Here is a 16,469-nt window from a genome sequence, read left to right as displayed (position 1 = left end):
GCACATAAGGCAAGGAAGGCTCCGCCCACGGGCTCTGAGTATCACCACCTTTGTGATAACAGTTCTATGAGTATCTCAACTTCATAGCTGAGATGCTGCTACTTAGAGAAATTAAGTCATTTGCCTAAGATCACCAAGCTATGATGAATCCTAGATGCCTTATTCTAAAGTTCTTCTTTTAACAACTAATCTGTACTACTTCCTAATTCTGTACAGTTTATTCGAAAAAAGGACACCAAGGCCATCTGTTTGGCCTTGCCTGGTGTTACTTGGAGATGATACCTTGGCTCTCTGGCTGCTACTCTGGAGAAGTGCACAGGAAATAGGCCGTGGCCAGAGGAAAAGGCAAAACTTGAAACCTAGAGGGTTTTAAAGGGTACAGAGTGAGTGCCGTGGCCAGTGAGCATGAAGGGGGTCTCAGAAGATGCCTTACCTGGGCCCTGATTTTCAGATTGCAATATGGGAATATTTCTTGCTACTCTTCTGAGAGGATCTGGGAATCTGTATTTCATTTAATTTACATTTTAAGTTTTAAGTTCTGGGATACATGTGCAGGACGTGCAGTTATGTTACATAGGTTTACGTGTGCCATGGTGGTTTGCTGCACAGATCAACCTGTCACCTAGGTATTAAGCCCTGCATAAATTAGCTATTTGTCCTGATGCTCTCCCTTCCCCTCCCCACAGATGGTGCGTGTTTTTCCCCTCCCTGCATCCATGTGTTCTCATTGTTCCACTCCCACTTATGAGTGAGAACATGCGGTGTTTGATTTGCTGTTTCTGTGTTAGTTTGCTAAGGATGATGGCTTTCAGTTTCATTCATGTCCCTGCAAAGGACACGCTGTCATTCCTTTTTATGGCTGCATAATATTCCATGGTGCATATATACCACATTTTTGTTATCCAGTCTATCATTGATGGGTATTTGGGTTGATTCCAAGTCTTTGCTTTTGTGAATATGCTTCACCAAACATACGTATGCATGTATCTTTATAAGAGAATGATTTATATTCCTTTGGGCATATACCCAGTAATGGGATTGCTAAGTGAAATGGTAATTCTTGTTCTAGATCCTTGAATAATCACCACACTGTCTTCCACAGTGGTTCAACTAATGTAGGGAATGTGTATTTTAAACAAAGAAACAAGTTTGTAAGCCCTAAGTTCTGCTTTGAGGCTGTTGCAGAGACTTTTTGGCTTATAAAGCACCTCACCCCTGGAGACGTTCTTATGAGACTGGGTCCTTTCACTGTGAACACAACAGTAATGCTTGCTCTTAGGTGGAACTTTCTAGAGGACTCAAAAAGCAGGAGTCATGAAGGAGAGGCTCCAGTCAGCATGATGTGCTAGACCCAGAGTCTGAGAAGTGCCTTGAATTCTTTACAAGTCATAGAAATTATCCTCTCTACGAATAACTGAAGTTGCAGGAGGCAGAGAAATATGAACTCCATGTTTTTATTAAATTTGAGAGAACTTGGCACTGGGACAGGCTCTTGTATAGAAGAGAGCCGATGACAGAGTGAAGAGGCAGAGATTTGCATTCCAACTTTCAGGAACAACAACTATTCTTTGTGCCATTTTTCTAAGCTAAAAACATGGGGATATACTTACCCCCTTAGAAAGATAAAATTATATACATATACAAAGGTATTTATGGATATCAATATAAAAATACAAGCACAATTCACTGTTGTAAGCATCCGGTGGGGGGAGACATGCAGCTCTGGGAAGCTCTGGGTGGCGTCCTCTCTCATTGCTGTTGGACCTGTGCCTGGTTTCTTTGTGTGTCTGCCGGAAAATGTAGATTCTTGAAAGACCTACCACATCGTGCCATGAGTATCTCGATCTCGATTAGAAACCAGGTTTTTGCAGGAGACAGAGAAGTCCAAGGCTATGAGAGAATATGGACTCACATAGAGGGTCACAAGGAAGCAGGTATTAAAAGGTAGAAGCCAGGCACCATGGTTCCCACCTAAAATTCTAGTACTTTGGGAGGCTGAGGCCAGAAGCTCACTTGAGGCTGGGAGTTTGAGAACAACCCAGGCAAGATCTTGTCTCTAAAAAGAAAAAAAAAATGGCTAGGTTGGTGGTGCAGGCCTGTAGTCCCAGCTCTTGGGAGCCCAAGGTGGAAGAAACGCTTGTGTCCAGGAGATGGAGGCTGCAATGAGCTATGATTGTACCACTATACTCCAGCCTGGATGACAAAGGGAAACCTTGTTTCTTAAATAAATAATTAATAATAAAAAAAACCCCAGAGGTCTTTTTAGGAAAAATAAATAAATAAAAAATAAAAGGTGGACCAAAGGAGTAGAAGAGATTGACTATGCCCCAGCTGGCCCAGGTGCACGCAGAGTAGGTACTTGACAAGGTGTACAGGAGAACTTAGAGGTCTACATAGACAACCTGCTAACTGAGACACACCAAGAAACCAAAGAATTCATGCTAACTAACCCCTTCCCCAGAATACTTCTTATCTTTTATTTTAGCAAAAACAATTTTTTTTTCTGTTCATTATTTAGGAGAAAGTATTCGTCAACAGGATTAAGGCAAGAACAGGCAGCAGCTGGGAGGAAAAGTTAGAAGCCTAGGTTTTTCCGCACCCCCCCAAGTCATACCCCAAACAGCCTCCTCCCCAAGGCTCTGCACGGATTGTGGGGCCTGCCTTCATAAAGCTGCACTGCACAGATGTGCAAACTGGATTTCAAATGTTAATAGCTCATCCACTTCGCATTTTTTCCCCCAGTATAGCATTATCCTGGAAAAAAAAAATCCCATTGAAGAAATGAATCTGATTTTTAGTTAAAAATACCCAATTCAGACATCAGAAACTGGCCCGAGTACAACTATTCCCTGTTCAAAGTGGAGACAGGTTGAGTCAATAGCCCTCCTGGCAGCCTGCACTTTTACTAAGTTGCCTCCACTCCCACCTCTTGTGAAAGTCAGATACATCATTCAGCTGAGTCTGAGGAATGATGTGTCCATGGCTAGCCCCAGAATAGGGGGCTGTTGTTTCACTAGAGACATCCCAGCCCCTTAATGGACTGGCGTGCTTGGCTATAATATTCTAAATACACATTACAGAGAGCAAGAGCGTATTTATAACTGCTCCGTTGTGGCATTTAGATTTACCCTTGAAATTTATCTTTAATTTTTACAGTTGTCTTCTTAACCATGTATATTATTCCCTTCTTCAAACAATCTGTCTTGCTGCTGCAGTTTTTCTGGAAGCCAAAGTGTAATTAAATATTAAATTAATATTTCATTTAAAATTAAATATCAGAGGCTTCGGTCTAATCTTCAGCTTGTGCACTGTTGGTTCTCTTCTTGTATTCTTGTTCCTGTGTCCACAAAGGCAGCTCCTGCCTTTTAATAATGTGTTTCTATATTATCTTTGTTCCTTTTTGTTTTTAAATTGGTGACACTGAACTTTTGCTACATTGAAACTTATGAATGTGGGGAGAGATTTCAATGTAGCTGAGGTTAAAGACAACTTAATTCAACAGCCCTTGACTTCAGCTCCACCCATCTCTACTCCTCAGAGAAGAAAGCTACTGCTCCCAATCAGTGATGGCCTTAGAATCATGAAATGTGAACGTTTGAAAGGGGTCTTTGAAGCCATTTACCCCAATCCTTTGTCTTTGCAGAGAAATAAACCAAAGCCTTACCTGGCCAAGTGACCCAGTGAAGGTGGTGTCATTTGTTAGTGCTGGGAACTAAGACAGATCCCAAGCTAGGGCCAGCTTTATCCCATCACACCATCATATGCAATGAAAAACTTAGAAGCCTTTAAGTGTGAATTTAACATAGCCTTTGAATGCTGGACACATGAGGAATAGGGCCGAAGGGAGATGATTGGACAAGGAAATTGGGAGGAGAATAGGAGGGAGGGAGAAGGGAACCAAAATCCTAGCACACGGAAGACAGACTGCGGGAATAAACAGGTGGGAGCCAAGTACTATGTAAGGGAAGAGGACGGAGATGTCCTAAAGTGACATGATGGCAGAAGCTCATCTGTGTTTATCTAAATTCCTCCCAAAGCCAGATCATTTCATGCCGTCTTGCACTGTCAACAGAGAGTAATTCTCCTTGGCCAAAGCCAGTGGCAGGTATTGTTAAAGCACATTTTCTCTTCTATTGCTGGTCAATGTCTATCTTCTGGTCTTGTATTTATATGGCAGTCACATGATACAGATTTCAGTTTTTTGTTTGTTTGTTTGTTTGCTTTGTTTCTTAGAATGCAAAGAAAACCTTTCAGTGGTTTTCCTTATTGTTGGAGAAAGTTGGATTTTAGAGTTAGGGCTGTAGGGATCCTCCAGTTCTGTGGGTGTCACCCTTAGGAGACCAGACCATGGGCTCTGTGAACATCGGATAAAGTGAAGCTCCTTTTCTGCAGATAAAACATAGATGCACAAACACATGGCTAGGCTTAGAATTTCTTTTTTTCTTTTTCCTTTCTTTTTTTTGAGACTGAGTCTTATTCTGTCGCCAGGCTGGAGTGCAGTGGTACCATCTGGGCTCATTGCAATCTCTGCCTCCTGGGTTCAAGTGGTTCTCCTGCCTCAGCCTCCTGAATAGCTGAGACTTTAGGCACATGCCACCATGCCCAGCAAATTTTTGTATTTTTAGTAGAGACGGGGTTTCACCATGCTGGCCAGAATGAGAATTTCCACTTTTATTGACCTCCTGATGACCATCTACAGACTCCATGGTAATCCTAGCATCTAAGGGAAGACTCACTGGTGAGTAAAGTTGCAACTGAGGCCAGTGGTATGATCCGCCAACATCCCCAGAGTGGCAGCCAAATTGAGAACTCAGATCTCCCCTCACCCATCATCATCTTCTCTCATATTTTTTGCAAAAAAAAGCAACCAGGACTTGATGTTGCCATCTTTGTGATCAGTACCCCTGCTGGTCAAGAGCATCAGTGAGCTCCAGCCTGCAATGTCAAGGCCATAATTGTAAAGGCTGAGCAGGGTTCTAACAAGGATCCCCATTTCCATGTTAGCCAGTGTCGCCTTCATTTTTGTAAAACAGAAGTAGAAGCATAAGATGGGGTAAGTATTATCTGCTCCTGTGCCTCCTCTTAAGGAAAGAAAATTAAAACCATATAGAATTTTATATCTCACTAATCCTTTGGGAAAATTAATATTGAGCACCAGCCAGCCTTTTTTTTTTTTTTTAAAGAGTGGTTCCCAGTAGATATTTTTAGTTAAATACTATTTACTTAAAAAAAATTCACACATTGCTTATAGTTTATTTATTGGGTCCAAGATATATGTAAGTAATCTCATATATTATACCCGCAATCAAAATGAGAAATGGCACATGAGATCCAGGCTCTCAAGAGAAATATTATGAAATCTCAAGGTATTGATGAAAGTTTTTCAAGGCTGATCCAAATGGGATTTAGATTCTGTGGCAGTTGAAATGTGTATTATTAAACTCCTTAAGCAAACCCGAATGACTCCCAGTGGAGGATTAAGACATTCTATGTATAGCAAAGACGAAATTCTCATGTCTGAGTTTTCTGTCTTGAATTCCCTCTTGATTAGCTTCTGTAATATTTAACTTCATGCCATGCCGTAATTATTTAATAAAAGGTAAATATAAATTATATTTCAGCAGGGCTATGACCTTTTACCTTAATGTTATGTTACTAAAGAAAGACATAGATAAATAGAGCCTATAGATTGAAGCATATTTTTAATTTACTCTGTTTTTGGCTTACCAGCACTTCTCTGTATCCCTGTCAGCCAAAGGGTTGGCAGAACTTCACAGCATCCCTGCACTCTATGTGGTAGGCGAGGTTGTAAATTTACACTGATGATGGCAGTTAATGGCCTGGTTGGCCCTTGGAGACAGTCTTGGTGCTGGTCTTGGGCACCTCATTAGCTAATTGAGCTTTGCTTCGCTCACACCAGGGCTGAAAAGCCAGAGAGCTCTCAGGGAAATGGAGAGGGGAGGGAGGAAGCTGGGATTCAAGGTAAAGCTGAATTTAAAAGACTCAAAAGCAACTGGTCAGTTGGGAAGTCAGTCTGGAACCAAAAAGTTGTCAAAAGCAATCATGTCGTAAAGGCTGAGGTTCCTCTTATGGTTTACTGTTGGCTAAACAGAGCTCAAGTGTGTTCACCTTCATGATTTCTACTTCCAATGAGCATTTGATTAAGTGAAATTCTCTCTTCTCTGTGTATATGTGTGAGTGTGATTATTCCCTGTCTGTGTAGAAAAGTGTGTTTTACTGTCCCCTGTCTCACTTGGATACGTGCAAGATGTATCCCATAGTTGACACCTATGAAGTCTGGGAGGGACCTACCAAGAAACAACATAAAAATAGACAATTGTGCCTTATCTATTTATTCAGTTTAAAACATTAATTGCTAACCCAGTGTGGTCAATACTCTGCCAGGTCTAATTTGGGAGCTGGGGAGGGGAGGGCAGGCAAGAGAAACTAGACATGACCCTGTATCCTGGTGGTTTGCAATCTGGCTGGGAGAACAATGGGTGCAAATGTGTGATAAATTATACTAAAGAAAACCTCATCTCCATCCCACCTGTGTGCACTGGTTAGAGCCCAGCTCCAGAGACTTCTTCTGTGAGCAGGAAGAAAGACCAAGGGATAAGGAGGGCGGTGGTGGGGGTCCCTGATTGGACCCCCCACAGTGCTCTTAGGAGAGCCAGAGCACTTGACAGGGTGGGTGGCAGCCATGCAGATGAAAAGGGACAAGGACAGAAATAGAGACAGGGATGGGTTAGATTTTCTACCTAATGGGATATCTGTTTAGTTTGTATTCAGCACGTTGTGAGTGTACCCATATCTACAATTTTCCTGTTTTCTCTGTCTAAGAAAATCTGCACTTTGGGTAATGAAATGGTGCATACTTCAAAAAAAAAAATTAGGTAATGAAGAATTTTGAGAATTTCATCATCAAGTCTGTTTGCCCTGCAGCACCAGGCAGCTGTTTGTGTTTGCTGGTTGATGCCACATGGGGTCTCCTTCTGGTCTCAGTGACAAAGTCAGGCAACCCAGGCAGGGCTTCATTCATGCTCTTGCATCTGTAGCTCTTTACTTGAAGCTGGGGAGGCAGCCCAGAGGGGGATGGAAGGATCATGGTCTCTGGTTCCGCAGTAGGAAAGGTTAAGAGCACAGGCTTTGGAGTTAGAGAAGCAAGATACAGATCTCATCTTTACCACTTGAGACTGCATTGAAATTGGGGATAAAACCCACATCATAGGGTTGCAATCTGAATCGAATCAGCTATTGTATCTAAAAGGCTTAGCAGAGTACTCATAACATAGTAAGGCTTCAGTATGTCCTAATGGTGGTAACAATGGTTTTCATTATTGCATATTACCACCACTAAAAATCACATTATTAAAAAGCCTTCCCAAATTGCTGACAATGCTAAGTGGAAGAAAAGAAGTTTACAGAATGATTCTACTTAAATATACAGCTGTTCTTGCATGTGTTTCTAGGTAAGATGGTCTTGTGAGTGCAAGTGCTTAATTGGCCCCTGCCCCCAGAATATATTAGAGGATACTTTCAGGAAAACCTAAAAATAAAGGAAATCTGGTATTAATGTTTGAAGCTAGGCTAAAGTCATTAAAATGCCAGAAATTTTGCACTATTGTGCTGGCGTGTACAGAGAGGGGTGTACTGGTGGATATGTGATCTCTAGCTTGCCTCATCATTCCCCCTTAGGAAAGAACATCAGGGCAAGGAAGTGATGGAAGAGACCCCCAACAGCCACCCTCGGGCTCCCTAGTCCCCACCTTGAGGAGTGAGAACTACTGGCATAAGCAGAAAGTTGATCTTGAATGCGAGAGTGTGCTTAACTATTCTCTATCCAGGACAGTTGTCATTTATGTGTGAGAAAGGCAAAAAGATACTCTTATTTCAATGGCCGAGGCAGAATTTTAGTCTTACTCCTACTGATAGCACCTGACTGCAGAATTGAATCAATGAAGAATGCAAGATGGGAAAAGTTGTGCTATCACAGGATTGGTGGTTGGCAGAGAAAGCAGTTAAATAGAGAGTGTCTTAAAAATTACTGTTAATATGGTGATAAGACTTAGTGGAAACATGAAAATTAGTTTCTAAAAATACAGATCATAGAAAATCTAAGAATAGTAAATCAGCTGGAAATGATAAACTGTCAACAAAATGTGTAAGTGGAGAGAAAGAGGTGGGAAGATTGAAGGCAAGCAAAATCCCTTATATATGGAGTGACTCAATACCTCAAATAGGAAAAATAAAACATTTTCAGAGAAGTCTAAAGACACTTCTGTAAATTAAAATAGCGTGTACAAACTGGGGGCAGTGGCTTACGCCTATAGTCCCAGCATTTTGAGAGGCCAAGGTGGGCGGACTGCTTGAGCTCACGAGTTTAAGATCAGCCTGGGCAACATGGCAAAAACCCATCTCTACCAAAATACAAAAATTAGGCTTGTGGTGCTTGCCTGTAGTCCTAGTTAGTCAGGAGGCTGAGGCAGGAAAATTGCTTGAGCCCAGGAGGCGAGGTTGCAGTGAGCCATGATCACACCACTGTACTCTAGCCTGGATGGCAGAACCAGAGTTTGTGTCCCTGTCTCAAAAAAAAAAAAAAAAAAAGTGTATATATATATATATGTGTGTGTATATATATATATATGTCAAATCACTAGAAAAGTATATATATTTAAAACTATTAGAAATATGAGAACGTGGGAAGACAAATTTACAGTAGCAAAAATAGATGTGTTAAATAATGTGATCAAAAAGACAGATGAAATAAGACTTTAAAGCATTGCCCAGGAAATGCAGACAAAACTAATATGTACTAATTCACAAAAACTCAATACATTCCAAAAGGCAGATACTGTGAAGGATACCTTTTTGAATCCAGGGCAGTTGACTGCAATAAACAATTAACAATTTAGTACTAAATTACATAGAAATTTTAGGGTATTCTTTCTGGAACTAAAGGAAGTCAAAATTATAAATAAGACTAATCAGCAAATTACCACAAAATTGTGAAGTTTACTAAGTTGTGGCAAAGGTAAGTACTTAATGTTACACAACAAAATAAAATCCAGATAAGTTAAATAATTTAAACATATACATAAATTTGTATACATTTCAGTGGGATGAGGGGTCAGGGAACTCTAGATAAGTGAGAAATTTTAAACAAATACAATATAGATTCTATGCTAAAACATTTACAGTCCTGATGAAATAGATGATTTTTTTCTAGAAAAAATACAATGATATTGAGAAACAGAACGAAGTTTAGGTTTCTGATTGGCAGTCAGTCATTTGGATAATAACGCAATTCACAGAGAATCTCCTGAGTTTGGGTATCTTGGGTGGGAGGGATCTATGGGACAGCTGAGTGGAATTTTCTAGCCAACAGTTGGATATTTAAAGCTGAATCTCAGGTCAGGTATCTAGTCTAGAGATCAAGCTTTATGACTATTAGCATGTAGCTGCATGTGGAAATCATGAGGAATTGATGAAGTTGCCCAGGAGAATGTGCAGCAAAGCAGAAGGCTGCCTGGCAACAATCTTGAGAAGCATCATTGACAAGCGAGGCAGAGAAAGAGCAGTTCTCAAAGTAGGCTGACATGGCCAAAGAGGTGGGAAGGAAGCTGGGCAGTGTGAGTTCAGGAAGCCAGTGGGTGGGAGGGTTTCTTGAAGTGGAGAATATGAGCGGTGTCAAGTGTTAACTTGGGGTTAAGAAGAGAATGGAAAAGTTCCTGTTGGTTTGGCTAAAATGCTATTGGTGACTTTAGTATGAGCAAGTTTACTAGCGTTCTTTCAAGTGTTTAGCCAAGAGCTGCTATCCATGCTATATAGGATTTATAGAGCATAGGATAAAATATAGAAAACTCCTCAATATAGTTTTCAAAGCTGGTATAAAATAAAAACCAAACATTAGTTGGACAGAGCCATGCACACAATCCTAGTTATTGATATGTACACATAGATTCCTGACAGCAATAACAATAAACTTGCGTGCTCACCAAGTGCCAGGTGCTGTTCTTAGGAACTTAACTGATTTAATCCTTGTGCCATTGTATTAATGAAATATTAACAAACTGAATTCAGATATATACCAATAAAATGATATATTACATCCATGAGTTAATGTTTAATTTTGAAATACTGGAAAATATATTATAGAATATAATATAGGCAGGGTGCAGTGGCTCACACCTGTAATCCCAGCTACTAGGGAGGCTGAGACAGAAATGCTTGAATCTGAGAGGCGGAGGTTGCAGTGAGCTGAGATCGTGCCATTGTACTCCAACCTGGACAACAGAGCAAGAGTTTGTATATATATATTTGGCCAAAGGAGAAAATTCATGTGACTGTGATTTTCTAAAACCCCAAGAAGTCCTAATAACCCTTATTGAACCACGATCAATAAGATCTATCTCAAATAGCCAACATCATATTTGGTGGTAAAATATGTCACTCCCATTCAGAGAAAAACAAGAATATCCAACTTTATCCTCATTTTGGAGCATTGTTTGGGAAGTTTTAGACAACACAAGAATAGGATTAAGAGAACTAAATGGGATAATATGTTTGTCAAAAGGAGACAAAATGATCACTTTAAGTAGATGATACGAATGTACAGGCGTAAGAGAAGTAATAAGAAAAAAACATAGTGATATCTGTCAGGGATTTTTGTTACAAAATAATGGTTACCTTTGGTTAAGATCTTTTATGGGCCAGGTGCAGTGGCTCATGCCTGTAATCCTAGCACTTGGGGAGGCTGTGGACAGATGTCTTGAGCCTAGGAGTTCGAGACCAGCCTAGGCAACAGGGTGAAACCCCATCTCAAAAGAAAAGAAAAAGATATTTTATATGCCAAGCACAGTGCTGGGGACATTATAGAAATAGTTTTATTTGATTTTGACAGCCAACCCATAAAATGGATTTTAAACAGCTCGCAGAGACTGTGGAGCTGGAATTCAGACCCTAGATCTACTCAACTCTAAAGCCGATTGTCTTAATCTCTATACCATAGACTTCCTGCACAGTTGTGTACAACACAAAAGTGTTTTTAGACACTAATAAGACTCTTGGACAATATGATTAAGGAGCAGCCATATTCACAGTGAAATAGGCAGCAAATAATTAAAATGGAAAGCAAAAAGCTTAACACCTATACATTGAGCAGTACACAGTTTACTGAGGGATCTGAAGAGGAAGGTGGAGTGTTGCTATTGCAAAGCCATCCATTTTCTCTCTAGTTGTAGATTTAATGCAACTGAAACATTTTTTAGAAATTTCCTTAAGATTAATCCGGAAAGAATAAATGGATAAGAATAGTTGAGAAGCCTGGGCGCGGTGGCTCACACCGGTAATCCTGGCACTTTGGGAGGCCAAGGCAGGGAGATCATGAGGCCAGGAGTTCAGGACCAGCCTGAACAACATGGTGAAATCTTGTCTCTACTAAAAAACACAAAAAAATATAGCCAGGCATGGTGGCGTATGCCTGTAATCCCAGCTACTCAGGATGCTGAGGCAGGAGAATCTCTTGAACCCAGGAGGTGGAGGTTGCAGTGGGCCAAGATCTCACCACTCTACTCCAGCAGCCTGGGCCACAGAGCAAGACTCTGTCTCAAAACAAACAAACAAAAAACAAAAAACAGAAGAGTCGAGAAAATGTAGTTTTAAAAGATTGTGTATTTGTGGAAGGACACTTATACTATCAAACATTAAACATGCGTCACAACCACAGTAGTGTGATTTTTACCCAGAATAGAAACATAGATCAATAAAGCAGAATATATGTCCAGAAATCATTCAATAAATTGTGAAATACACTTAAATTGTGGCAAAGATAAGTTAAATAATTTAAGCATTCATATATGTATACACATATGTGTATATACATATACATTTGTGTGTGTGTGTGTGTGTGTGTGTGTATGTGTGTGTGTGTGTGTGTACCTACCAGTTCTTTGAGTAGAGGTGGTCTTTCTATACATCAAATACTTAAGGATAAATTGGGATGTGATATTACAACATGATGCCAGAGTATTAAAAATCTCAACATATAAAGTATTTTTATAAGTGAGAGAAGAGTACAGAAAGTATTAATAAGCAGTTATAAAAGAAGAAATTAACATGATCAGCAAATATGAGAAAAAATTCTTCAACCTCACTGGTGACTAAAAAAAATGTAATTTAAAATGAGCACGTACATTGCTGGAGGAAGACTAAACTCCTTTCTCCTGAGGAGTGATTTGACCATATGTGTCTGAAAGGCCCAAAATATAAATCATAATTTTTGGTCCAGTAATTCTAATTCTTAGAAGTTTGCAATTGAAATAATTAAAGTTATGCACAAGGGATAATTATTTCTCTGATATTTATAATAGTGAGAAATTAGGGTCACATTAAATGCTCAATATTAGGAAGCCATTTAAATAAATTATAGAACATGTCATAGAAAAATATGCAGGAATTTAAAATAATGTCATAAAAGAATAATGATCTGAGAGAAAGTTTATGATATATTGTTAAGTGGCTGAAAAGTAGTTATGTCACAGTGTGAACAGTATGTCTCTGAATAATTTTAGGTATATGTGTAGGTTTAAATCTGAAAAGATATAAGCAAAAAATGTTAATCTGGCTCATTTCTTAAGTGGGTTTATGCTAATTTTTCTTCTATATTTAATGTTTTTAATAGGTTTTTTAAAAAGGTATTGTTTTGATAAAATAATAACATACATACATACATTATAAAATATATATGAACAAGATTAAAGGAAATACACATTACTGTGTTTATTGCTGCATAACAGCAATGCAGGTGATTTTTTTATTATTTGTACCTTTTGCTTTAATCATGCATTAATTTTAAAACCATGAAATTTAAACAAGAAACTTTTTAAAAATAAAGGGAAGAAGGAGAAAGAAAAAAATGCATGCTGAAAACTCTTTAGAATAGTGGGAATGCTAAAGTATGCCATTCATTAATGTGCTCACTTGTTTTATAATTACTGACACTAAGTGCCTACCATGTGCCAGCCCCTATCTTAATGGGAGCATAGTGGTAGAATAAAATTTGCAGTATTTGTGGGGATGGGATGGGGAGCTGACATTTAACAGATGTGGGTGTAACTAAATATAATTGAAAACTGTGGAATCGTATTATGCATAAAAACAGGGTTTATGAGAATAAGCTCATAGAAGGTTTATATGTGTATGAATGTAAGTATTTAAGAGACTGATTAAGAAAAAGTGATATTTAGAAGAAGTGATAGACGATACAGTCCTACTTAGGAAAGAGATGAAGGAGAGAAAGGAAAATAATATAAAAATAGTTTATTATCTTCATAAGAAATCGAGATATGGTTGCTCGTGTATTTCTTTATTTGATAGTGAACAGAGAAGTTTAAGTATGTACACTTAAAGCAGAAATGATCATTGTAATAATCTGAAATTTTGAAATGTTATTCTAATGGAAAAATATAAAAGTACTATAAATTCTAAATTTAGATGTGAATTAACCAGTGTTAACAGCAAAAACTCTAACTGATTACATCCATTATGCATCCAGAACCTTCTTATTACCTGTGGAAGAATTAATTAGAAGGTTTGCTTTATGGCCAGGATACAAACTCAGAGAGAGGATTTTTCTTTTTCAGCATTAAATGAACCCACTATAGACTATGGCTTCCAAAGACTGCAGAAGGTCATCCCCAGGCATCCTGGAGATCCTGAGAGATTAGCCAAGGTAACGTGCTTTGGAAATTGACATGTGAAGCCATTTGTGTAGAATTTCAGCAAACTTAGACAAATCCAGGCATTTACGTCCCATTAAAATTAACTAGGCCTTGAAATTTGGCTAAGCTTTAGATATAAGAGGCACATAAAATATCTGCTAGCTATGAAATATATTATGGTTGTATTTATTAATCTCTTAGGAAATATGAAATCTGAACAGTTGAGCCTATAAAACAGATACACAACAGGAGTATTCAGCTTATACAACATGGCCACCTTTATGAAAATAAATATTTGCATAATTGGTTAAAAGTATAAGCTTCCACTCCTTTGTATTTAAATGTTTTATTTACCCATAATTGCAGGGACCCACAATCAATATTATTCATTGAAGGTCTACTATGTACATAGGTGTCTAATGAGGAGAAAAATGCTTCTGTATAAAATTTCTATGAAATACATCACTTTCAAGTGAACTTCCTTATAAAATTATGAATTTGGCTCATGATGTTAGCTTTATTTAAAAAGTGTATCAGTTTATTCTCATTTAGCTGATGACTATTTTCACATTTGTATTTGCACTTTAAACACACAAATTATAAAATGCTGTGTTCTCTTTTCCACACTGTGAATAAAATTTAAGCACCACAGTTGCTTCTACATCACACCTTTATTTTCCTCCTGGAAAAATCCCTAGTCCCGCCATTAAATTAGATGCTATCTGGAAAGTAGGTTAATAGCAATTTAAAAGGCTGTAAAAAAACAGGAGGTGGAAAAGGCAAAATGAGAGTAAAGGGATTTGTGATTACTAATTCTCTGGTTAAAGCGTATAGGGGGAAATATTATTGAAAGAATTCATCTTTATTAGAAGAAAATTTTGCAGAAGTTATTGTCAAGATAATTTCAGTACTCTGGACAACTCCTTGGCAAGCAGCTAAACTCAAATCCATCAATCATTTTAAGAATATTTGGTTAATTAGAGGACTAGATTTTTAAAACAGAATGGGCTGAAAGTAGCATTTAATAGAACTTCCATGACATTATTAATTTTAACCAAATTCACTCTCAATTGTTTTAAACAACTCCACTCTCAGTTGTTTTTTGTTTTGGTAATACATCCATTTATGGAGCATTTATAGAGAGATTTATGTGTTAAATGGTATTCTACCTGTCAAACCAAATATAGGACCTCTTGGCTAATTACTTACATTTTGGGAGGGATGTGTAGATTTCTCATTTTTACCTATAATTTTCTTTTGTTTGCCATTTTGGATTTTGCCTCTGACAATACCCCACCCTTGCTTGCTGTCCAGGAAATGCTGTTGAAAAGAGCTGCCGATCTAGTGGAAGCCCTTTATGGCACACCACACAATAACCAGGTGAGATTCTCACATCCTACCCTTTATTGAGTTTTGCACTTTATGCTGGATAGAATGCTCACATTAGCCTGACGTTTTGTAGGACATCATTTTGAAGCGAGCCGCAGACATTGCTGAAGCCCTCTACAGCGTTCCCAGGAATCCCAGCCAGCTTCCAGCCCTCTCCAGCTCTCCAGCACACAGTGGCATGATGGGAATCAACTCCTATGGCAGCCAGCTTGGGGTCAGCATCTCAGAGTCAACACAAGGAAATAATCAAGGTACCACCTTTCTTAGAATCAAAATCCAAATATGTCTGATTCATTTAAAAAGTAAGTTCTGCTGGAGTGGATGCAGTCAGAGGTTGAGTCGTAAAGGTCCAACAGAGTGTGTCCACAGATAGGCAGTACAATCATTTCAAGATTATAGATGATACATTATTAGAGTCTGAGCTTCTTAGGTACCAGGCAGACTGTCTGAAAATATTTCAGAAGATTGAATATTATGACTGGGCCTGGTAGCTCACACCTGTAATTCGAGCATTTTGGGAGGCTGAGGCAGGTAGATTTCTTGAGCCTTGCAGTTTGAGACCATCTTGTGTAACATAGGGAAAATCCATCTCTACAAAAATAGCCAGGTGTGGTGGTGGGTACCTGTAGTTGCAGCTACTCGGTAGGCTGAGGTGGGAGGATTTCATGAGCCTGGGAAGTCGAGACTGCAGTGAGCAGTGGGGTGTGCTGGCACACTGTGCATGAGCTGAGGCTGAATATGAGTGCACACGCAGTGTTAAAGTGCACTCTAGCCTGGGCAACAGAGCGAGACCCTGTCTCAAAAAAAAAAAAAAAAAAAAAGAGAGAGAAAAGAAAGAATTGAGTATTATGAATTTAGAAGGATTTGGGCTTATGGAAAATAGATTTATAGCTATTAACTGAAAAGAAATTTATGCTTCTGCTATTGTAATTATCAGATTAAATACTAGAAAGCAGCTGATGATTGCCATTATTTATGATACCTAAATTTTTCTTCCTAGTAACCAAGAGTGAATGGCTTGGTTTTATTTGGTAACTCCTATTTTGTGTTATCTCATATACAAATATATAACAACAAACCAATATAAGACAACTGTGCTCTTACATGTGAAGCAGACTGTGTAAAGATCTTTGCATTGAGATTGATTTCATGATTGAAGTGCTAAGTCTAAATCCGTCATGAATGATTTTTAAAAGGAGTAAATGTCCCTAATGAAGTCCTTAACATTGGGATAGTTTTTTTTCTCTAATTTTATTTATTTATTGGAAAAGAATTCCTCCTTTTTTTGCCCAGGGTAAGTTTTTACAAAAGAGTAGGTGGGCCAGGTAAGGTGGCTCACGCTTGTAATCCCAGCACTTT

General features: G+C 38.6%; 1 protein-coding gene across 1 annotated transcript in view; it reads left to right on the top strand.

Annotated features, from left to right (window-relative positions):
* Positions 1-16,469, top strand: part of LOC108318597 (transcription factor COE2) — a 66,683-nt gene that overhangs the window by 32,372 nt on the left and 17,842 nt on the right. The window contains exons 5-7 of the mRNA XM_017549782.2: positions 13,644-13,732; positions 15,036-15,101; positions 15,184-15,361. Coding sequence (XP_017405271.2) covers positions 13,644-13,732; positions 15,036-15,101; positions 15,184-15,361 — 333 coding nt within the window. The remainder of the gene's footprint in view (positions 1-13,643; positions 13,733-15,035; positions 15,102-15,183; positions 15,362-16,469) is intronic.

Source organism: Cebus imitator, unplaced genomic scaffold (genome assembly GCF_001604975.1).
Source record: "Cebus imitator isolate Cc_AM_T3 unplaced genomic scaffold, Cebus_imitator-1.0 Scaffold221, whole genome shotgun sequence".
NCBI classification, from domain to species: Eukaryota; Metazoa; Chordata; class Mammalia; order Primates; family Cebidae; genus Cebus; species Cebus imitator.
Note: the sequence above shows the minus strand (reverse complement) of the source record. Positions and strands in the feature narration are given on the sequence as shown.